The sequence below is a fragment of the Mugil cephalus genome, chromosome 3 (genome assembly GCF_022458985.1).
Source record: "Mugil cephalus isolate CIBA_MC_2020 chromosome 3, CIBA_Mcephalus_1.1, whole genome shotgun sequence".
In the NCBI taxonomy this organism is placed as follows: domain Eukaryota; kingdom Metazoa; phylum Chordata; class Actinopteri; order Mugiliformes; family Mugilidae; genus Mugil; species Mugil cephalus.
Window position 1 is genome coordinate 9,451,857 of NC_061772.1, and position 23,418 is coordinate 9,475,274.

The 23,418-nt window shown below is 42.0% G+C and overlaps 1 protein-coding gene across 13 annotated transcripts; it reads right to left on the bottom strand.

The window, feature by feature from the left end:
* Positions 1 to 2,569: 2,569 nt before the first annotated feature.
* ppfibp2a (PPFIA binding protein 2a) lies at positions 2,570 to 21,656 on the bottom strand. 13 transcript variants are annotated; one of them, XM_047581405.1, is made up of 24 exons: positions 21,504 to 21,656; positions 20,405 to 20,652; positions 17,093 to 17,179; positions 15,950 to 16,063; positions 14,110 to 14,241; positions 11,857 to 12,153; positions 11,507 to 11,599; positions 10,085 to 10,196; positions 9,868 to 9,900; positions 9,230 to 9,291; positions 8,428 to 8,506; positions 8,189 to 8,316; positions 8,038 to 8,105; positions 7,898 to 7,958; positions 7,562 to 7,700; positions 6,514 to 6,655; positions 6,274 to 6,402; positions 5,923 to 6,073; positions 5,191 to 5,302; positions 4,881 to 4,969; positions 4,675 to 4,797; positions 4,215 to 4,337; positions 3,924 to 4,112; positions 2,570 to 3,826 (listed from the first exon to the last, which is right to left on the bottom strand). In XM_047581405.1, exons 1-24 carry the CDS (start codon positions 21,583 to 21,585, stop codon positions 3,605 to 3,607), a joined length of 3,015 nt encoding a protein of 1,004 aa, XP_047437361.1. In that variant the 5' UTR covers positions 21,586 to 21,656; the 3' UTR covers positions 2,570 to 3,604. The 13 variants fall into 13 exon arrangements, with proteins under 13 accessions (XP_047437361.1, XP_047437363.1, XP_047437360.1 ...); XM_047581407.1 differs by having other exon boundaries at positions 4,215 to 4,340; positions 8,189 to 8,313; positions 21,504 to 21,655; XM_047581404.1 differs by having other exon boundaries at positions 4,215 to 4,340; positions 21,504 to 21,655.
* Positions 21,657 to 23,418: the final 1,762 nt, after the last annotated feature.

Here is a 23,418-nt window from a genome sequence, read left to right on the forward strand (position 1 = left end):
GTAACAGAATGAAAGTTTGCTTTTCCAGTTTCAGTGGAAAATCTCCCCACAAAGGCAGCACCAAATAAATAAACACTACTCAAAAACGCTCAGAAAGAAGATGAGACAGCCATGAGAAGTAAAAGAGAGGGGGCTCAGGCATTGCCAGGGGAGGTTTTGCGTTGCATCATCCATGCGGTGTTTTTATTTGTGATATATTCAAATGAATCGACAGCCACAGTGAGAGAAAAATGTGTAATCATTAGCAAAGGGTTTGCAAATTATTTATGTAATATAAACCATGATAATTTACTTCCACTTTTTTTCCCATGCTGGCATTAACAAGTAACTTGGAAACCAATAAATGTCACAAACGCTTTCACTTAATTAAAACAATAGATATCATATTGCAAGGTAAGATGTCAGTCATACCACAGCCTCCTGCACATAGCAATTTACTGCTAATGCGTTATGAGAGAGGGCGACACAAATAATAGCTATTAAACTGTCGGCTATTGGGAGCTGGATCACATTACTGAAATTAGCCGAAGATGCACTATTATAAACAATGCCATCCTCTCTTTAGCCACGCATATATACTCACAGAGAGACACATACATGCTCACAGTGCATTAGAGAGAGCCAGCCGAATTTCTATGCATGTGCCCTGTGTGTGAACTGTGCAGTCGCGTTAATAGAAACTGCTTTAACGCAGCTCTGTCATATTTCTGCATATTTTGGGGGCGTTGGTAATCCTGAACTGTCCACTACTCACCCAGCAAATGCACAGATTACATAATTGTCGTCTCCCCAGCGTGCGGCCGAGTCCAGTATTGGATTACCGATGTGACTTCCTCTCATGTCTTTGGCATGATGCTCTTGTTCTAGTTTGTCCAACTAAAAGGGTAATTCCAGCAGGATCTCAAATTAAATTTATGCCAGTGTCACTGAATAAACAGCTCATGTTTAAACAAAGTTTGTGGAAATAAAAAAAGTAGTGTGACAAGAATAAATTTATTCATTTATTTCTCTGCGCCTTCTGTGACTACAGTAGTGCTCGTCACAGAGCTTCAGCGCTCTTTTTGGCACAAGGCGTATACACAGGCAACACTGACACCTGCTGGTTTCAAATAAGGTTTTATTTACCTTTATATCAATATTGCTAGGCATGAATGCTGCATTTTCATATATGTTCAACATTTAAGGGTCAACCCCAGTTGCTCACCTGTTTCAGCAGCTGAATCGTAAACGCAGGCCTCCCTGCAGGGGTGCAGGAGTGATTACTGCAACCTTTGGTGCATGTCATGCCCCCTCTTTCTTTCCATGATTTATTCTCCCTTTCTCAGTGGCCATCAAAAAAACAAAAAAAATAAATAAAATAATAATAAAATAAATGACAATTTTTTTTTCTCAGACTTTTACACCTGCAGAACCCACCGTCACTATCCCCACCCCTGCTTCCTATAATTTCCACTTAACATGGATCAATTGAATAGTGTTACACACTTGTCAGCAGGACTAATTTATTTATGAACCTGTCATTTGTAATCATTGATCAGGATGTTCTCTGTTAGAGAACTAATGATATGCAAAGGTAAAAGATTCCCTAATTATTGTGTTTAGTCTAATTGAGGCTGTGTGCTTCTGCGGGAGGGTTAAAAGGGGAACCGACTGCTCCCGTGTCTGCCACAGTGCCAGACACACTAGCAGAATCCTTGAAGATTCACCGGGATTGCGATTGATAAAAACACACACGCACACAGAGAATTTATTGAGACCTTGTTTCAGCACTTAATCTATGTAACAAGGAAGATTCCTACAGCGTGTCACTTTTTTTGCTTTATTTTCCATATATCTGGTCTAAATCAAACAGTCATGTATTGCCTATGAAGGGCTTAAGTTTTTGAATAGAAGCCATGTCACCACTAGTCTTTCCAGCTTTAATTGTCCCCTCAGGGCTGTATCTCGCTGTCCATACGCTCCCATTAAAAGACATTGCTGTGTTTAACCAGCCCAGTGTCTTTGGAGTTTGTTGAATAATGAAAATGTAACTTAATAGATCCATGTCCTTGGATGCAAATAGTGCATGTGTTTGTGTTTGAAAGAACGACTCTCAAACTAATTTTCAGTCGGTAGTATCCTTCCTGCCTGCACCAAATATTTAGAACTGTATATTTTAACCTATGCCATGATATTTTCCTGAACCAAAACATACAGATGCAGTTAGTGGAAATACATTACTTTTCGTGCTTTGTGTCCATGTCGACAAAACAAATGATTCAGTTTTATAATTATTTCATGTTGCTGCTGGGAGATTGTGTTGGAAAAAGACACAGGATTTACTTTGTCGATGATGTCGTTGTCGACTCTAAAACTTTATAACAAATTATACATTTAAATTACAGAGCATCGTTATAGGGTCATCAGCATTCACAACAACGACTGTGAATGATTGCCTCTACTTAAGCAGGCAAATGTTCAACAAACAGATCAGCTTCTAGTGAAGTTGGCACTGTATCTTATTTCCTCACTGTGTGAGGAAAATCCAAAGTTAATATAAAGCTGTTAATATGCACCAACAAGATGATCATTGATTGTTTGATCCATTTATTTTTGAGGAACTCATCAACCAAATCAAAACATTCTCCATTCCAGCCTCATGTATAACAATGAGTAAGTTAAGTCTTCATGCATTTCAAATGTTTCACCAGAAGTGGGCAGTGTAGGATCAGCTGCCCATTCAGCATCTTAAGAACGTTCCAGGAAGTGACGTTATCCTAACATTAAGTCCATCCAGCATACAACACTGTAATAAAGTATTCTGCAGCAATGCTAATATTTTCAACTCTTACACATGAAAGCAACACCTGTTTCCTGGCATAAGTGTTGTATGCTGTAATTTAGCTACAACTACAGCTTTTCAGAAACAGGCGTGAGCATTGAAGTACAACAGCAAAAACATCTGTTTTGGTGAAGGCTGATACTGTGGTATCCCCACCAAAAATAAACAAAAACTCAAAAAACAAGACAAAATGGTTGACGAGATGTTTAACGAGATGAGACATTAACATTTGTGAAGAATAATTACATGTAGCAACGGATTATTTAAAGGAGCTGAATAGTAAGATAGCGATTAGGATCAGTACTTTGATTTGATAGTTTTGTTTTTTTCAGTTTATCAGCTATCCAGAAAATAACCGAGACAGAAACATCCATCCTTAAGGAATTTGGTTTCAATTATTATACTGTACAGACAATCCAGATATACAACAAGTAATGAACATCAATATTATCCCTAAAAATACATAATAGTACAAAATGGTCAGCAAAAGGCACTGAAGTGAACGCAAATGTTCAGACTTTGGAATACGACTGTAAGGAATGCAGAGAGCAACAATTCACACAATGTCAACAGTCACCAACATTATTTCAAGATGAATATTGTTTATGTAACACCTGATTAAAAATAGATTAACAACAAATAACAAAACCTGCTAAATACTGTGCAGCATTTTTGCAGCCCATCCAGCTAGTCGCCATATGGATGCATACGGCAAGTGTAGATATTTCCGCTGATTAATAGTCATTTAGAAAGGAGCACAGGGGAGAGGTTTGTTATTTGAAATTATTCTTTGGGGTCATTACTTGGAGCTTTTATCCCCACTTGTTCCCTCCTCTCAGCCTGTCTGTCCAAACTGGGGCTAAGGCCCCTGAGTGCTGCAGAGGGCAAGCGAGAAACCCCATTCACTGTTAGCGCGCTGCTGTCTATTGGGCAGATGTAGTCTGCTGATTCATCAGGTTTTCTCTTTCTGAGGTGACTGAATTGGGTGAAGCCCAGCTTCTTTGGCTGAAACACAAAGGCCAACACATTAATAAATCATTCTGATGTTATCCTGCAACAGCGGCTAAACGTTTTGATTGATTGTTTTAAATAGTGCTTTTACCTTTACTTTAGCCGTGGTGGTGAGGGGCACGTGGCCCGTAGCATTGCCATATTCCCGTTTCTCTTGCGTGGCCTGAGCCCCCACCAGGGCAGAGAAGGCAGTGGCAAGGTGACGGCGGAGCAAAGTCTTCTGTGGGGGAATATTTAAGAGCAGGGCCAAGGTCTCTGAGCTGAAGCGAGGTTCCAAGATCTATGGAAGAGCGTAATGATGAGGGTAACACATTTTGTGATGTTAGTGGTATCTGTGTAATCCAAACAAGTTGCATGTAAGCTCAGCATTAACAGTACTTACAATCAGCCCACCATGAACACCACTGCCCCGCAGATTGGGAGCGTACTCAGCTAAATCCACGGCCCTGAGCCACTCCATCACCCGATGGTTAGACCACTGCACCACCTCTGAAGGAGAGGGCTGCTTCTGAAGACATTCAAAATAAAATCAGAATCGTGGAAGTCTACAATTTATCTCATTCTAAAGGCACTGGAAAAATGAATGAATTCCTCTGAATGATCTTCGCAGTAAAGAAAAATATGTCTATCTGTCGCCATCTTGTGGTGAACTGATGTGCTGACACCTTCTACCATCAGTATCTCAGTGAAACTCTTCTCTCCTCTGAAACACTTTTCATGAATATGCATTGTGTCTGTGACTGTCTGTCATGTGATACATTTGCTTTAAACATTAAGATTTCAAATTTGCTACATACAGCCACAATATGAATTTCCACTTCATCCTTTGCATTTTGACTTACCTCCTCCCCCGGCCTGCGTCGAAGACAGTTTGGGTTGAACTTGTTGGCATGAAGCACATGGATTGCACATTTAATACTGAGGTGGTGCAGCTGGCTGGTAACCTTCAGAGTCAAGAGATCGTTCTGCACGAACAGAAAAACAAGGTCAGTGACTGAAAGTATACACATTTGTAACAGTACGTGTTGAAGCGTGACCTATGACTTACCACTGTGAGATATTGTATCATCCGTCCGTCTACTCGAGCTTCGTGGAACTGGTCTTTATACTGAGGCAAACCAATATCATCCAACCAGCCTAAATAGGTGAAAAACAGACATGAATCATCTTATCTCACTAGTTCCACTTCGTAAGCTGTCAGAAGTTGAATCTTGTTTACTGTAAACTGCTCAGTTTCCTGGTTTTGCATGCTGGCTATTTTTGGCCTTGTTTGTCATGAGAAACTCTGCTCTGTATTTGTAGATCATACAGACTGTGAACTTCAAAAGAGACATGGTCTATACTTGTGATAGTCTTACGTGTGACCCAGATGTGGTCCAGCTCTGATGATTTCTCTATAACCTTAGTGGTGAATGCCCTCAGAGCGAGCTGCAGCTTCTTCCTGTGCAGTGGATTCTTCATACCCATCTCCTGAGGCCAAAAAGAAGAAGAAAATGCAGATCAAGCTTATTTGCAATTTAATTTTCCCCAGACAAATGTCTTGGAGAAGTTTGCTGGACCTTGAATGTGATTACATGTCTGGAAAATTTTAGTTTAGAGTAAACATAAAGCTATTGTTTGATGTGAAGTCTTTGTCTCCCCCATCTGGTAGTGAGAGGAATTACACAAAGACCTTTGACATGGTGCTTGTGACATTTGCCTACAGTCTGCTGTCTTTCACTCCCTGAGAAAAAAAATGGGTTTGTCTCTAGAACTTCAAAAACTTTCTCTTGGACTTTTCTTATGTACAATTCCTCCTGACTGATTCCTAGTTGACGTAACCTACTCCATCGCTGTCATAGTGGTTTCTCTCTTCTTCAGTGCTGCCAGTGCACACATTGCTGCTCTGTGGTGCATGGAAAAGCTGCTACAGGAAGCTACTTTAAAATGTACCTGAAGCTTGGCTTTATTAGCAAGGGTGTTCACGTAATGGATGTTTATTGATATTTAAAAGGTCTGCATTGTAGCTTCACGATATTGTAGCGCTATTTAGATTCAATCACGTATCAGTCAATCAATATTTACAGCGCATGACTGTTATATTCTCTGACCTTCTCAAAATCCTGAGGTGTGGCAGACAGAAGCGTCTGTCCGTTTTCCACCCACTGTCTGCTGAGACTGACGTACTGACCCAGTCCATAGTCCTCTAGCCAGCCACACACCTGCTCCTTGGTCCACTGGCTGAATGGAATATTCAAGTCACTGAGGAGGAAGAAGGACAAGGCACGATTAAATGGTTAGAATATTTACTATAAATGCCTAAAGCATTTAAATAGCTTTTTCTTGTTTTGTGCTTTTTAGGAAAAGCTGAATCAGATGACTTGAACTGGATTATTTCCAGTCAGCATTGTAATCATTTCTCAAGAGTTATCCTGCAAGGTCACAGGAACACTGAGACTTACCGCACAGTGCTACAAGATTCAGGTGTTCGGGTCAGTCTGGGCCCAGCTGTCGCGCGCAGTCCTCCTCTTCTAAACTGGCCAGCATCTGGATCTGCTGCCTGGAATCCTCCAGACTGGGTTCTTCGAAGTCTATGGATGAAGTTAAACCCTTTGTTTTTTTTTTTAAACGACTTGATATGAATAACACATTAAGTGACCATCTGTCCTAAAGTCCTGTAACTGTTCATTTATTTTACTCACTTTCCCCAGAGTCTCTTGAAGCTCCTGTTATTCTTCATGTATTCTGCTGAGCCCACCGCGCGCTGGCCAGGCTGTGTGCTCGCCTCAGAGTGAACAGGGGAATTATCACTTGACATGCTGTCATCAGCTTTCTCCAGCTTCCCTTGAAGAGGTTACAAAAGAACACAGTCAGTGTGATTTGACAAAGTCCAAATATTATTCAGCTTGTTTGAGTTCTGCTCCAGGAGGCCAGTTAGATTATGTAACATTTTCTAGATGCATTTTCTAGATTTGCTGAAAATAGCAATTTGAGCAGACAAAGACCCACTGAGACCCTGCCAAGTAAAACACATTTGACTAATGCCATCTGAGATTAGGTTGTTTCCTGTAGTTGAGGAACTATTAAAGACAAAATCTCTATGGTGATGGTGACTGAGTAGAAAGCCATAAACCCCCCCCCCCTTCATCTTGCATACCAAACTGAACATTAAGAGCAAAGTAGCTCATGTGTGGCGGTCTGCCTTTTCATAGCGCTCTATTCAGTCGAGGGGCGCAAGTTACAGACCATTGATTTCAGCAAATAATCCATCAGCTAATGCTGCATGAACAGGAGGAATTAGAAAAGGATTCAAGCAACATTTCACAAGGTGTGTTCTAGTCTGCAGCCTGTCATCGCTCTCCAGCTGCAGAGAGACATCTGGGTGGGGCCCCGAGTTAAAATTGGTCAGTCACGATGAGGAAGGGTGGAGCTGGGACAAATGTGGTCAATGGGAGCAAGAGAGAGGGCGTGTTGGGCAAGAAACTCTATCCCATGACCCATCTGCTCTGTCAGGAGCCTCTGCAATTAGCCGTGATCAAAAGTGCGCTGGCTGCCGGTCGACAGAAAGCGGTTTGCTCCAAATGTGAACGCTGCCCTTACTCATGGGAATCGCGGGACTATGGCTTATTCCACAGAAAAGGATAACTGACGCTAGAGCATGTCAGGGCTCATTTCAGCACACGATCAATCATGTCATAAATGCCCAGAAATAACACTGTGTAAAGCTTGACTTAGTGTGTTTGGATTTACTTTGGCTGGAGTCTCCGTCTTCGCTCCCATCTGGAGACCTTTGACTCTGGATTTCACTGCTACTGTCTCCCGTCTCGTTTTGCTCTGACAGAGAGGAATTCACAGGCAGCGTCTGACTTCTGGAGTCACTCAGACCGCTCTGCACAAACCACACGCAGGTACAAGACAGAAAAGGGGGCGAGTTTGAAAATTCTACAAACTTTACTCGAATACGACATGTGTGCACACGAGAATGAAAGCTAGAAAGTTGTGATTCAGCATTCATCGCGTAAGGAAGAGTACAGGAGGACGAAAGCATTAAGAATACATCTGATGTATTTAAAGATTACTGATTACCTTTTGTGAATGTCCATTAGTTACATCATTCATGCTACTCGATAGGGTTTGGGATTCTGTTCTGAGGAGATAAAAGCACAATCACATCAGTCCACTTAAGATTATTAGAGTCCTCCTTTAACACAAAGATGCTTCACTACCTGGAATCACTGTCTTTCTGGGCTGATAGAAGAGATGTCTGTCGGGAGGAAGAACTGTTTGTTGAAACCTATGATGGGTAAAAAGTGTATAGTTTAGAAAGTTGAATCGGGTTGAAGCATAAACTCAGCCATGAATGAAAGCTGTACCCACTTCAGACTTGGTGTCATCAGATTTTGCGCTGACAGAGTCACCGTTCTTCATCAGTCCCTGCTCTTCTTCCTCACTACTGCTGGACAGAGTCCTGCCATTTGACAACGAGCGAACAGCAGATGGAGCTGCTGTAACAAAGAGATGTTTTTTTTTTGTCAACTGCGGCACACGCTGTAATGTGTTTTATTATGCTGACATGTTGTCTTTACGGATAAACTGGAAGTGAATACGTCGAATACCTTGCCTTGTGATGTTAGTGACCTCTCTGAACTGACTGCACTGATTGAGGAGCAGAGTGAGCTCTTCAATGCGTCGGTCCTGCAGAAAAAAAAAAAAGAAAAAATGTAGGGAGAGTTGAAGGTTAACAAAAGTGAATTAAAATATTTTTCTAAGGTTGAGTAACACGCGTATGAGCTACCCTCCTCGTTCCGTTACTGACCAGTGAGTTTCACAAACCTCCACCATATGGCCTTTACATCAAAGTAATGGATAGGGAGGGGATTGACATGGGCCTGGCTGGAAATCTTAGTTGTGGTAAGCAGCTGCATGGAGTGTGTGTTTTTTGAAGTGGTGCCCATGCCTGTTTTTGCCATGGTTCTCTTAATGCAGCCTACTCCAAAATTAGGTCTGGCAGAACGAGGCCCGCTTAAGTGTGGCTTTGCCTGAAATGGCTTGCCCTGGTGTGTGTGTATGTGTACGTGTGTGTACGTGTGTGCACGTGTGTGTCTTCGCTAGTGTGCCACATGTAGGTCCGTGTCTGTAAGTCTTTAAAGTCCAAGATACCCTGGGAGGGAGAACACAAAAGCCCCTCTGTGCTATAAATGGTTGGAGGGCGGCGGCTCTGAGCAATGAATGAACATCTAAAAGGAGTTACCTTGGAGCTTTTTTAAACTGCAGTGATGATAGCACGTCCGTGTACGGGCCAGTAAGACACGATACAATGTATAAGGATGATGACAATATATTTACACTGCATAATCACATGCAGCTGTTCTGACCAGAGACGCAATATGTTTCAGGTCACTGGTGGTGGTAACTTACCTTTTCATCATTGGCAGCTACTAGCGACTTCATTCCACTTCTAAGCTTCTGCAGTTCTTGATCTATGAGGAGAAACCCAGCACTAATTATTCATCTGTATGAGTGATTGTTCATGTCATATAAATTTGCAGCTTGAACTGACGTGTTTAGTGGAATGTGAAGAGAAAAAGGAAAAGACAAAAATACATGCTAACACTTATTTCTCTGTAGAGTGCCATATAAACTGTGAAGTACACCAATCACGGCTTAGTCATGTCTGCTTTTACATTTTTGGACCCACAAAAGACACAAGACACTGTTACTACTGCAGGCATACAGGCAGCTTCGCTGGTGAGGGATGCTGCTGATTCTGAGCAGGCACCCCAGAGAAGTGTTTATATATGTCAGACAAAATTATGAACAAACAAGACATTATTCCTTCAGGAATCCACAAAGACAACAAAGACGACAAAGGGGAGGAGAGAGTGCATCAAGTAATTTTAGAAACCGGGCGATCTTTGTCAAAGCTGCCCCTCAGAGCAGAAGGAAACAAAAGATAATGAAATGAAGAGACTGCAGAAAGGAAATAAATGAAAGATCAAAAGGAGACATGGCCCATGGGTTTGAAATGATTTTCATTAAGTGCTGCTCGGGCTTACATTTGGTGTTTAGCCTCTTCCTGTACATCTCCTCTGAGAGAGAGAAAGAGACAGAAACCCATGATAAGACAGTTTATTATGGGCCACGACAGACTTTCCCCACAGCTGTTGTTGAAGGTTAATGACTGCAAAAAGGAGTCTTTAACTGTGCTACCTATCCGGGTGGGGAACTCTGAGTGGGGGGGCTGTTGGCAGCTTGGTCGAGGGCCTTCCTTACCTCTCTCTGAGCTCTCTGTGGTTAGCGAGGGTCTGGACAGCAGCTGAGTGTGCAAGCTCTCGATCTCGGCGTTCTTAGTGAGCAGAAGCTGCTGAAGGCTGGAGATCTCTGCCTGTGGGTAGCACACAGTGAGCAATATTAACAGAAAGGACATGTAGTTCTGTGCAAGTGTACCATATGTGCCTGCACGCGTCTGTTTAAACACTCCCACCTAAAAGCTCTTGCACGTCCAAACAAAAAAAAAAAAGTTGTACACCCAATTTAATTTTAAGTGCCAGCACATGAAACACATTTAGTAAGATAGTAATGTATTCTCCGTCATCGACTATAGTATATGAAACACCCACAACAAAGCACAGAAAGGTTTCTTCTCCTGATTTTCCATGTACCAAATGTTAGGCCACTGCTGTCTGCAGTTTATAGTTTGTTTTGAAGCGAGTTACAGGAGGAGCACACAGATGGCAATAAAGTTAAGATCAAGCTGATCTGTTTGCCAGTGTGTGTGTTCTGTCTGAAAGTTGTGTAGAAATGAAATGAAATGAGAGCTCTGCTATGCATTTTTGCCTCACATACGGCATCATGCTCCTGTTTTTCTCTGTCAAAACAGTCCCTCCAGCTTGTTTTCCAAAAAATGTTGAATAAGTCACACACATGTATTTTATATGGCTCTGTATCGACATCTGCAGCCAGTTATTCCAGCGAAAGGTTCTCCAAGCTTAATTGTATTTGTCTAACAATCTGCTACCAATAATAAAAGCTCTAAACAGAGAGTAATGTGTCTGTAAAATGTAGCATTTGTTCATTTTGCACAACAAACTTCGTCAGCCTCTTTGAGGAATTAAGTAAGTAAAAAAGTTTAAAAAAAAAAAAGAAGAAGCTGTTTTTGTGTTTCAGTGACTGCAACATTAAAACAAATGTCTTCACCCTAAAGCAAATCCTGTTGTGACGATATAGTTGACCAGGCAACATTCACAGAGGTTAGACTGGGTTAGGAACAGATGGATTTAAAAGTGAAGTAGCAGATGGAAATGCTGCACAGGTATAGTACCAGAATGGACAGACAGCAAGACAAACTAAGAGAAATGACGATTTTATCATGCAAAAAAAATAGGAGAAAATCTGAGAAGCTAATGCCACGGGATTAAACCGAAGTCCAAAAAAGACCAAGCTATTATTAAATCTATTTCTATCGTACTTCAAAATAGAGTGTAAAAATGTCTCCAGGCTTCCTAAGAAAACATACAGTAGGTGTCTGAGAGAAAAGAGAGCATGTGCAAAAGGGAATGACTCACTTAACTGGCAGGAACATCAGATTGGACAGCGTATAGGAAAGTTGAGTGGACAGTTAGCAGTGGAATTTGGGCATTGATGGCGTATTGCAAAGTCAACACAGAACCGCTGCGAATCTTCACTTTCTTTTACCTTTGTTGCTTTGAGTTTCTTTTCATATTGTAACTTCTGGTCTTCCAGGTGCTCCACTTTATCCTTGAGGATCCTGAGCTCATTAAGTAAGCCCTGCAACAGGAAATGAGTGAAAACTTAGCTCATTTAAACGCTTAGCTGATGTTAAAAGTCTGCACACACGTGAAACACGGCCTTTAGTTGTATCACGTGCTGATCGAAAGTAGATTAGTTTTGCTGTTGCTGCACAGTGATGTGGAACACATATTTGGTGGCTGCTTGTTTTATTTACACGAACCGAACCAAAGGATTGCACAGACCAAACTGAGACACCCCATGCTGTACACAACATGCAGACAGGCTGCGCCTACACTCTCTCCTCCAGAGTGGTACTGCTGCTCCCCGTCTGAGCTACACTCTTCCACGCTGCGTGTGTTCCCATCAGGCCCATTTGGAGTTTCCTCTTGTTTGCGCATCGCATCTGAGGTCCTGTCACAGGACATCCCCGGGTTTGAGGCCTGGCCCTCAGTGGACTCGGCGGAACACGCCATCGGAGACCTGCTGTCAGCCGGGCCCTCCAAGGCCTTTTTCTCCTGGATCTTGCTATTGATCTCCTTTTGAAACTGACACATCTGCTCCTGCAGCTCACTAATGAAATTCACTACAGTCTGGCAGATACAATAGGAGAAAAGAAATCATTATGTTGAAGGCATGCTGAAGGATTACCCATATTTATTCTGATGTTGTGCAATAAGTCATGCTCACGTCATATACTTGTACATATTTCTTTATATATTTATTGGACTCTGGACTCACCATGTGTAACAATTTCCCGCCGTGCAGTAACACATTATTATAGAGCTACAACTTTATATAATTTTTTATATATTTTGCACATTGATGCGTGTATTCTTATTCTGATTGCTGACTTTTTCTCACATGTTCTTATTGCTTTGACTTTGAGTAGGAGCTGCTGTAACGAAAAGTAATTTCCCGCTGGGATCAATAAAGTGATTCTGATGTGTATATATACTGTATATCTGTTATTAGTCTGTAGAAGTGTCTTTTAAAATCAAATCCATTTTCCAAGTAAGTGTGCATGTGTTCTTCAGCTTGTGTACATAAACAGACCTGTAATAGAAGCACAGGTTCCAATATACCAGTCACCCTGGCCCTGCCAGTGTCATCTGTAGGTGAGCTCACCTTTTATTTGTTAACGAACCTGAACTAGCCTCTTGCATCAGCCCTTATTTTATTAACATAATACTGTGCCACATTCCTGAATGTAAGGATAATTTGCAGTGATAAACTGCAACAGCGGCAGGGGTCAATAAGTTTGCCTCTGGGCATCTTTTTGAGTTCCCTATCCATGTTCATCCAGAAAAAGCATAAACAGCAGCCGTGTTATGCTCGGACTGTGGACAGAGGAAGTCTCATTTGGGGTCCGGTACAGCGGATATGATAGATGATACGGAGCGCCTCCCTGGCTAAATTTAACTATGAGCTTACTGGCTCCACAGCAAGGAGGTTTCAACACGCTGTGTGTGTGCAAACATGCTTATGTGTGGGCATGTTTGTGTAGTAGAGGCAGCACGTGGGAAAAACTCAAATATTCTGAGTGCCTCCACTTCTTATGTCTAAGCTACTGCTACAAAGAAAGTCGGGTTTGTACACCTTATAAAAGCAGGATTGATAATTAATGGATTGAGAATTAGAAATACAATTGTTTTTGTTCAGTTGAATGTGAATAATAAGAAGCATTCATTTAGAGAGAAGATCCTTTTTTTTTTTTTTTCAGAACGACCCACTTAAACTTTACCCACCACTGAGAGCTAAATTCTCTGGGCTGAAGCCTACACACACTCATATTTGGGCCGTCATCCATCATGCCAGCTACACTAGACCTGAACTCTTTTAACCCGAGGACACAAAGACTCTTTGACCAGCAGTGTTTTGACAGTAACTACATACATTACCGTATCCTGTCTAGCAATAGCTCTGTTTTCCCCACGTTCCCTTTCTAAAATCCACGCGGCCGCTGAATGCCCAGGAAGTCTGCTGGTAACCTAACACATCTGTCCTGAGCAAATACATGATTCAGTTTGGACTGACGAAAAAATTAAACCCTTTGGAGACTTTTATTTCCCCGTACACGTTGCCCAAAAGCAATAGAACCAGGGTTTCGGGTAAATGTTCCCTTCCGTCCGTCCAGAAAGTGTTTATGGTCGTCCATAAAATCAACAGCTGACTTCAAGGTTAGATCCAAGAGAATACAAAGCAGATTTTTGTGTGTACCCACGTCATCCATGCCAGGGTTATGTTGGAATTTCCAAGGACTGAAGTGAAATAGACGCTGCCGAAGATTTTAGCCAAACCATTTCCCCCCGACTTCTCAGTGAAACAAGCCGTTTGGATACATGGCATTTATAAATGTGCAAACTAAGAAGAATTAAGTATCATTTTAAAATGATTATAATTTAAAATTATTTATAAGAGTTGCGATAATTCAAGCTGCAAATGAACATGACAAATTCTTGGAGACACCTGAGGTTTTAATCAATTACAGCACGATACTTTCACAATACACTGTGCATTATATTATTGTGACCAGTGAGAGGTCCTACCTCTGCTTTGTGCTGCCTCTCAGCCCCATGGCCCTGATTTCCCTCCATGTCTGCCAGCTTGAGTTTTAGGTAGGACACCTCCCCCATAAGACTCAACTTCTGGCTCTCCAGTGACGTTCTATGCACGAGTTCCTGTCATCAAGAACATAAGGCAAGAGCGTGAAGAAACACCCTGCTAATGCATTGTCTCTTGAATGACACACGAGGTAAAATACTTACAGGACAAAAGCAACATTAAGTGTGGCCACAGCAAACTGCCGGCTCTGTAATGACTGTTCCCTCAGACAAACCCTACTGGTTTCAGAAGCTGTTTGAGTGCTAAATATACACAACCCATGACCACTATTTATAATGCCTATTTCACAGCTCACTCAAAGTACAGAGCAGAGAGAGAGAGAGAGAGAGAGAGAGAGAGAGAGAGAGAGACAGAGAAAGAGAGAGAGAGGTACCAAAAGCATGCAAAACATTTAAAGGCAGAACATCAAAATAACTTTGACAGGTGCATTTTCCTGTCCTGTGTATGGGAACGGCTGCCAATCAAACCTGGAACGGAGGGAGACTATGGCTAAACGGTTCTGCGACTATCTGCCCTGAACGGCTGTCAAGGCTTGAGAGTTAAGCCAGACTGTTCAGGCAGATGTATTGCTAATTTGGTTGATGTCAAGCAGGTGCTAAATCACTTAAAGTCCCGATGATGAGCGGCCCCGAGGCAGGCAAGACCATACGTATGGATACGTCCATTTAAAAGCCTGGCTCGGAAAATATCTGGGCTTCTTCTAGAGTGCACATGGAAAATATTAGAGCTTTGTCACCAGGAAGAGATTTACGGCTCAGGTCCAAAGCCTCATAATGACCATGTCTCCGAGAAGCCAGCCCTGGCTGCCCTTTGATACGCTGCACGCATACAGCGTTGCGCATAGAAGTAGACATTACAAATTAAGGTCCTAACTCTTCAAAATTGCTGAGACACATTCCTGGCACTCGTGAAATCTGTGAAAACAGGCTGAAATAGATGAATGGGCTTTTCGCAGGAGTAACATTATAAGATTGAGATGTAGTACCTGGTTCATCTTCCTGTGTCTCTCTCCAGCAAACAAGACATTAAGTGTATTTCCCTCATTGACTGCCGTGGTGTCAAGTGTGCTGCAGCTTCAGAAGGTTAAAGTTTCATAGCCATATCCATATCCATTTACTGTCCTTTGTACTGTTGTGAAGTCAGAAGCAAACAAGTTGACATACACTTCGAAACCCTGAAGGAGCACCACCCCTATTCTTTCTCCCTCCCATCTCTCCACCTTTTTCAGCTGATCCTCCCTTCGTCATTTGCTCCTCTCTGTTTCTCTCCCTCCCTTCCCCTCTGTTTCTCTCTGCCCCTGCCTCTCTCATTCCTGCACGGGAGCAGTTCTGGTGGTAACAGGTTGGGACTGTGGTGTGCTGGTGCCGTAATCACCTGCGCAGACAGACTAGTACGGCCCTACATAAACCAGACACACGCTCTGAGACACTGTCCTGGAATGAATCTGAGCCCTCCTAAATATTTTGGTTGTCAGGGTAATCTGCAGCCAGATTCAGTGGAATCTTAGCAAGGAATTTCTCTCCAGGAAGTCGAGCTCATCCTGAGTTACACTGTGCAGTTTATGAGAAAACCTTGGAGCTGTGCTAGAGTGATATTTAAAAGATAGATGGGGCCCTGTCGCAACCCAAACGTGCCAGCGGTATTGATATGACAGTCCTGGCTGCCTGATTGTCAAACTCAGACTCTCCAGACTTTGGTTCAACGATGCAAGGAGCATCTGGTGGACAGAAAGTTCAGTGTGTGATTAAACAGTTCAACAAGTACCTGCTGTAGCATCTCCTCGGTGGAGTTGAGTTTGTGCTGATGCTCCACCAGCGAATTCTCTAAATCGCTGATTTTCACCCCCTGAGCTTCCACCTGGTCTGTCAGCACACTCACCTGTTTGTATTTACAAAAATATCACAGATTAATACTTTTTCTATGCAATGATTGTGGAGTCTTTGATCATCATTCAGTTGCAAATATCATAAATGCAGCCCAGCAAAATTCTTTAGGATTCAGACATTCTGCGTTGCTGCAGCGTCTCACCATGCCACTGTTCATTAATATCAGCTTTTTTATTTTTTTTATTAACTAATCACTGCTGCTCATTTCTGCTGACATTTCTACATGTCTGCCTGGTCAAACGTTTTCTTTGAGAAGCGCTGAATGATCCTTTGTGACTTGGTAGGGGCTTGTAGCACTTCAGTGACTGTTGCGATGTCAGCATAACACAGGTTAAATGGAAATCTGGAGAGAAACTATTAAGGGCGCGTAACAGCTAATCACATCATCGCTTAAAGGCAGGTCCAACGTGCCAACTGGAAAGGATTTTCTAAAGGAATGTTTAATGTGAGACGTGAAGAAACAAACAGGGCACCTGCTCTCTCTCTCTCTCTCTCTCGCTCTCTCTCTCTCTCTCTCGCACACACACACCCAGACGCTACCTGATGCCAGCCTCAACCTGTCTGAGAAACACTTGTTCGGCAGCACCGAGTCTACACACACCTTCACGTCCATGCGCAAACACAATACATCACTCAAAACAAGACATTCAAGTGTTGTAACAGCACGGACGCTACTTTATGACTGTTGCTTCACCCAGAAACCATTACGCATTTACAACGGAACACGTCGACCTACCTATGTCCTTTCACCTTCCTTTTCCCCGTCTCACTGCTCCAGCACTGTTACGTGATACGGGCACTGTTTAGAATCTGTTCACGCGGGCAGCGTGGTGTCATGTGTCCTCTTTTGTTTGAGCAGGATCACACACAGTGAAACTGCTTCACCTTTTCTAAACAGACCTCCAGGCGTGCGTGGGGGTGAACGTGCTGCAACATCTTTATAAGTCATACGGATCTGGCCCCCAAGAAGCAAGATCCATGCGACAAAAACGAAATCATCCAGCGGCACGACCAGTCTCACCTGCAGAATTAGTGACTCTTTGTCTCCCTCCAGACGTGATAACCGCTCCTGGTAGGACTCTGTGTTCGCGCTGGAGCGGGGGTTTACCTTCAGAATAGAGGTCAGTTATTAAATTCAGCAGGAACACTCTTAATACTGAACAGCTGCCCAGTGGGTTGAACTCTGAGTTACAGCGTAGACACACACAAACTTCACATTCTGTCTGTAAGAGGTTTACAGGTCCTAATCCAGCATTAAAAGTTGTGCAGAATATTTTACACCAGCTGGTGAGTGGGAGCAAAGTGTCCACTGCAGTCTTAGTTCGGGGCTGCTCTTGCCGTCACACGGATGCTCCAGAGTCACTGGTGGAAGTAAAGTGCAACCAAAAGCTCAAATTTCTCAGAGATCCAGGATTTCCACCACAATCACGAAAACACTATGTAGCCCACTGTGAACCAACCATCTTGAGTGGTTTGCAATCATTTCTAAGTACTGTTAAGCCTTTAAATAACTCCTGGCACGAGATTTTTTTTTTTTAAAAAAAGCACAGAATTCACGTTGTTCCACAGTGTGACATTTGAATGTACATACCGTACCACTGACTGTATATACTCTGAGTGTTATTCTTTGTCTTAACATGAGTATCATTTGTTCATACATCTTTCCCTTGATAGACTGCTTAGCTTAGATTACTAAAGACTGTTCTTAAAATAGAGAAAAATGTACTTTCGTTTTTGCTGAGTGCTAAATAAAATATTGCTGACATCCCTCTCCTCCTCCTGACTACAGGAATTTAGTATATTTTAGCTTTCTTTTATTTACACAGTCTTGGCCAGTGAAATTGCCACATACTGTATGTGTGTTGGTCAGACCCAGAGTCGTGATCTGCAAGTTCAAAAGTCACACCGACTAGCCCAAGCAATAAGAAAGTTAGAAGAAGATCCACATATTCAGTCTAAATGCACATTTCTGTGCCAGCTGGTGACACATTCAGAGAGGTTTTGAGCCAACTTTTTGAGGAAATAGTTCATGAAGTTGTGTTCTTTTGATACCGAGATAAGAATAAGAAATTATTCAACTTCATAACACAAATGAATCATTTCTGATTAAACATTTCTTCACAGCTGCATGTTTCCTATCTGGGGTCTTGGTCCTATCAACCAACCCAGTGTTGACTGCTTAGAGTGATTGATCCCTACCTGACTGTTATGCTGAGGTACCTCATATATTCTTGCATTTTGTTCATTATTATAACTTTATGAACATAATTTTTCACTTTTTTTTTTTTTATAACTAATGCTTTGCATGAGGGCTCTATCTGTTCTTTCCATCCATTATCAATCTCATGCATCCGTCTCTTGTTTGTATCATGTGTGTTGCATGTGTCTTCTATCTGCCTGTTTCTGATCACTTCTCCTCCCCTCCTCTGTCACACCTCCTGCCTTTTTTTTTTTTAAATCTTCCTACCTGGTCAGCCTTAAACAGACAGGTTCTGCTTAGGGTACTTTGTTGTTAAAAAAAAAGTGTTTTCCCTTAGTGCTTGCTGTGAGGGTGTCAGGTTCTGTCTCTTGAGACAGTTTGTATTGGAATTAACGTATGTACGTGTGATCTAGAGAAAGATTCCAAATTTTCTCATCTAGAGAAAATCTAGATTATTGTTGTTAAATATATGAATCATTTGCATGTACATTATAAAGACTTTGACTATACATCTAACAACAAAAAAACATAAAAAACAATAAATGGCACAAAAACAGCTGTATTTGTTGAATTAGCAGGAAATTATATCAAACATGTACTTTCATTTATAATTGTTCTCAAAATAATTTGTCTTATGACCTAATTGAAATTGTCGACAATCAAATAATAGCTCAAATACATGTAATATTTGCAATGCCTCAAAGTTATCCGCCTCTATTTCTACATGAACCTTTTACTCCACAAAGGGTGTTCGTGTAGAAGAATGTGTGTGCTGCATGTTCTGCAGCAAGCCTCTTCAACACAACAAACAAAGTTGTCAGTCCACATTATTTACCGTGGAAGCTGTAATTATATAGGAAAAGAAACAACGCTTCAACGGAGTAAACAAACGACGGCGTGCAATTGTGGTGCAGTATGAAGGTCTTACCTTTTTGAGCCAGGCGAAATGTTTGTAGAAATCAATGTCATACTCCATTCTGCAGGCCCATTGTACTGTAGGTCTGGCATTTAATGTTGAAGGATAACAGAATTTAGCGTGTGCTAGGACGTGCCGTGGAGGCTGAACGTGCAGAATCCACAGCAAAACAAAACTGTAGCTCAAACTGCACTGCCCTCCCTATATCCTCGTTTTACAGCCTCTCCATACTGCAGTGTGCAGAAAGGATCTAGGTCCGTGTGGTTTGGAGTCTGAACTGCCTCAGACTTTTAGAGCTGAGCTGAAAAAGTTAAACTATGCCAGTTGGCTGTACTCCCTTTCTTTCTTTTCCTCCTTTTTTTTCTTTTTTTAACTGCCTTTTTTTCCTTTCTCCTGTGTCTCCCTAATATATGCTCAAACCGCTTCAGCGTTTACTACATCTCTGCATTTTTTCCCTGCACCTCCTCCAAGGTCTCTCATCTGTTTCTTACCCTGCCTTTCTTTGTCCTGTACCTTTCTCTGTCTCCACACTGTTCTGTCCGCACTGTCTGAAGTACCTCTCAGTTGAGCTAATTTTGCGGGGCTTCCTAGAGGGGAACAGGGGAGAGGAAACTTTCTGCACCAGATGCTTGTCAGATGTGGTGTCGAGCGAGAAGTCAGTAAAGGCGACGCGAAGGGGAGGAGAAGGAGGAGGCAGTGGAGGAGACTGAAGTGAGTGTAAAGTTGACGAGATCAATGTAATAATAAGTATAAGTATCGTAGAAGAGGGCAAATAGTCGAGGTGGTTCACCTGGACCAGTCAGATGAAGAACTATGGCAGAAAAGAAAATAAAGACAAAAAGAGAGAACACACCAGCGAGAAGCGTGTGCAACTGCTTCTGCTTTAAACGGGAGCTCTGGATCTCATTACCGGTGCCATTTGCAATAGATCCTGCTTCCAGCTGACTACTTCTTAGCAGACAGGAAAAAGCATCCAGATGTTGATGACCAGGATCAAAGGCCACCATATCATGCACTAATAAAACCCTTGGACTCTGTAATAGGAGACTATGGCAGATTAATATTATACTCAGTGGATGAGCACAAGTTTCTAACCAAACCATTCATTTTGGTATACATACTTGGATATTTAATAAACTGGGTGTTATATGAAGCTGTTGTTGTGTGCCATCAATCCCCGCGTGAGTGCTTTCAGATGTGCATCAAACAGTGCTCACCTCGTCTCTCTCCAGCCATTTGAGTATAACGTTTGCCGTATCAGGGGAGATTTGTTTTCTGAGAGTGTTCTGGTCTTCCTCACTCCCCTGGCCCTCCAGCTCTGCCCTGAGGGCCTCAGTCAGCTGAAGGGTCTTGACCGCGGGATCCAGATGTGGGGGAAGGGATAGCTGTTGGGTGTACGCTGAAGGTTGTAGATCTTGGCCACCTAACTGCATAAGAGCACTGAGCAGCCCCTCCCCCAGTTTGCCTCGAAGAAGAAAAACACAACATGATGAGTGATGAATAAAAGATCAATCACTGTTGCATCCTACTAACTTCTGGGGCATCTGTACTAAGAATTCTCTACAGCTGATTTGGAAGTGACTGGCAAGCAACCACAGTAGTAAAAAAATACTTCAAGAAATGACCTCTTGGAGGCACTGTTTTGCTCACACACAGCTTACTGGATTTTAAATAGCATCATGCTTTGACTGTGGCTTCTGAAATCCACAAATTAGAGGTTCTGCTCCTTGTAGTAGTTACTGTAATCACCATGTCTGAGATGCACATAGTGCTTTTCATAACTGTCTTGTGAAGGTAGCTCAAAGGTACCGTAATGCATTCAGGGCGTATGCATAACCTACTTTTTCATGTTCTGTTTTCACTGACAGTGTGCGATTATTAGTTGTTATCTGTGGTGTAGTTTCTCACTGAGGCATGCAAATGACTGGGCTGTCACCTCTATTAATAGAACTACTGACCCTTTGCAACACGGCTGTGGTTATGACAAAGAGCAGAGACTAAAATGTGTCACCTCCACTAGAAAGTTGTGAAGATGCCGGGAAGAAAGTTTGTATGCGTACATAATAATATTAATAAAAAAAAAGCTGCACACATTTACTTCTTACTACTGTTTACTTCCATGTCATAGTCAGGCAATGCTCTAAACCTTTGTTCATAGCTTATGCAGTACAGTTTAAATAATCCTCCCTCCACCATGCACTGTATGTATTTGATGTCCCGGAGCGAAATCACGTGGTTACTGCCGGTTTTATGGAAGCCTGCAATTACAAACTGGGCTGTCCATTGAAACTCTAATAGTGAAACAGAAACTCTTACCAGCAATAATGTCATCCATTTGCTCCAAGGCGGCCTCCAAAGCGTCACTGGCATTTGTCGCCATGACAGCACACTGTGTCATCAAGCAGCACTGGCAGACCTATCGTCACTGGTCCGAGTAAGAGTGTTAGCCGGTGAGATGACGGAGCGAAAGAGGAGTCTGGCAGAAGGAGAGAAAGTTGCAGGCTACTCCCCTTCTTCGTCGCACTTAGATCGTTTTGCTGCAGAGCTTCAACAGCTGTCCTGAGTGACTTGGAAGTAAATAACCTCCTGAATGTGGCTTTTGGGTTTTAACTCTCCTCTCATTTAGTGACCAGAGCCTCACCCGTTGTCAGCTCTATTGTCCGCATGAGGCCAAAGCTCATATTTAGAACAGTCTGTTTCTTTGTTTTCATTGTTTGTGTATATGTCCTCCCTACACCAGACGGAATTGAGAATAAACTTGGTATAAAACAAAACAATACCTCAATACCAACTGTTTTGGTGGAGCCTCGGTGGGTCACGTTGGTACACTGGATCATAGTATCCACCACATTTGGACTGACAGCGATGACAGAGGCACAATGAGACTGGGAAAAGCAGCAGCTGACTGAGCAGTTGCATCGATTAGAGCTTGTGGTCTGGTGATCTGATAAGGAATGGCACTGTTACATTTAGATTTAAATCTTCTTTGTGCCAGTGCCTTGCTAATCTCCATAGAGAGTCGTTAATTTGGTTTACGGTAATATATGTAATAGTAATATATAATGCTATATGAACTTCAATAAAAATGCAAAATGAGAAGAATTTATCTGAATGGATAAAGCTGACATTAATCGCAATGGAAGAGATTTGTTTCATGAGCATGAGCAACATTGCCACTAAGATTATATCTGATCTAGTTTGGCTTCTATTTCTGTTTTGAGTAATCTTTTCATTTTGTTTCAGCAACCTTCTGCTTATTACCTTACCTTCCATTTCAGATTTTTCATGAACTGTGTCATATACGGGATGACCAGTAGGGTGCGTCACTAGTCAATGGAATTTAGGTCTCTTCATACGGAGATCCCTGTAGGAAGCTGCTGTAATTATTTTATCATTTATTAAATTAAAAAAAAAAAAAGGGAACTGTACTGTAGCATCTAAATGTCATTAAGGTTGGTGCTATTAGAGCTCACATGCATTTCAGATAGGAGAAATGCAAGACCAATACTAATTTGCAAAAAGCACACCAGCATAATTTTCTCATTTCACTGGATTCGGAAAACAGTTTTACCTCTGTCTTAGATATTTACTGAGGATGCACATGTGTTTAGATGTAGTGACTGAAATGTGAATCCACCCAGCCATCTTTTAACTGCCACTATGACAACGTATATGTATGCTAAATTGCTGTTTTATTTTTATTAATCACACAACAACGTTACTTGGTCTTTGAATTCCTTGTGCACATGCATGTGTTAAATGTTAAGAGGTCAGACAAGACTTTGACCCTAAGGCTTGCAAAGCTGAACAACCCCTGGTCATGCCCCAAGTCAAAACCCCTGGTCCAGTCCAGATACTACCGCTGAAGTCCACTGAAGGATGCTGAGAGAGTAAAAGCTGAAATATAGGTCATTAGTTACCGTCACAAAGAGCTAACAGGGACCGTGCCATCAGGCTTATCCAGCGGATATTTCTTAAGAATGGATTCTAAATACAAAGACTTAAAAAAAAAAAAAAAAAAAAAGGTCAATGGTTTCGAAAAAAGTTTTCGAGGTTTCAAAATGTTGCCAAAAAATAAAAGGATTTTTTTTCTTTTCTTTTGATCGGGTATCAACACTACTACTTGGTGAGCTTTGGAGAAAGTCTAATCCTGTGATAATATAACAAACTGCTTTCTTTGTTCCCGGATTCTATATCTATCATTGTTGTGCAGCTTTAGAGCAAGAAGTAC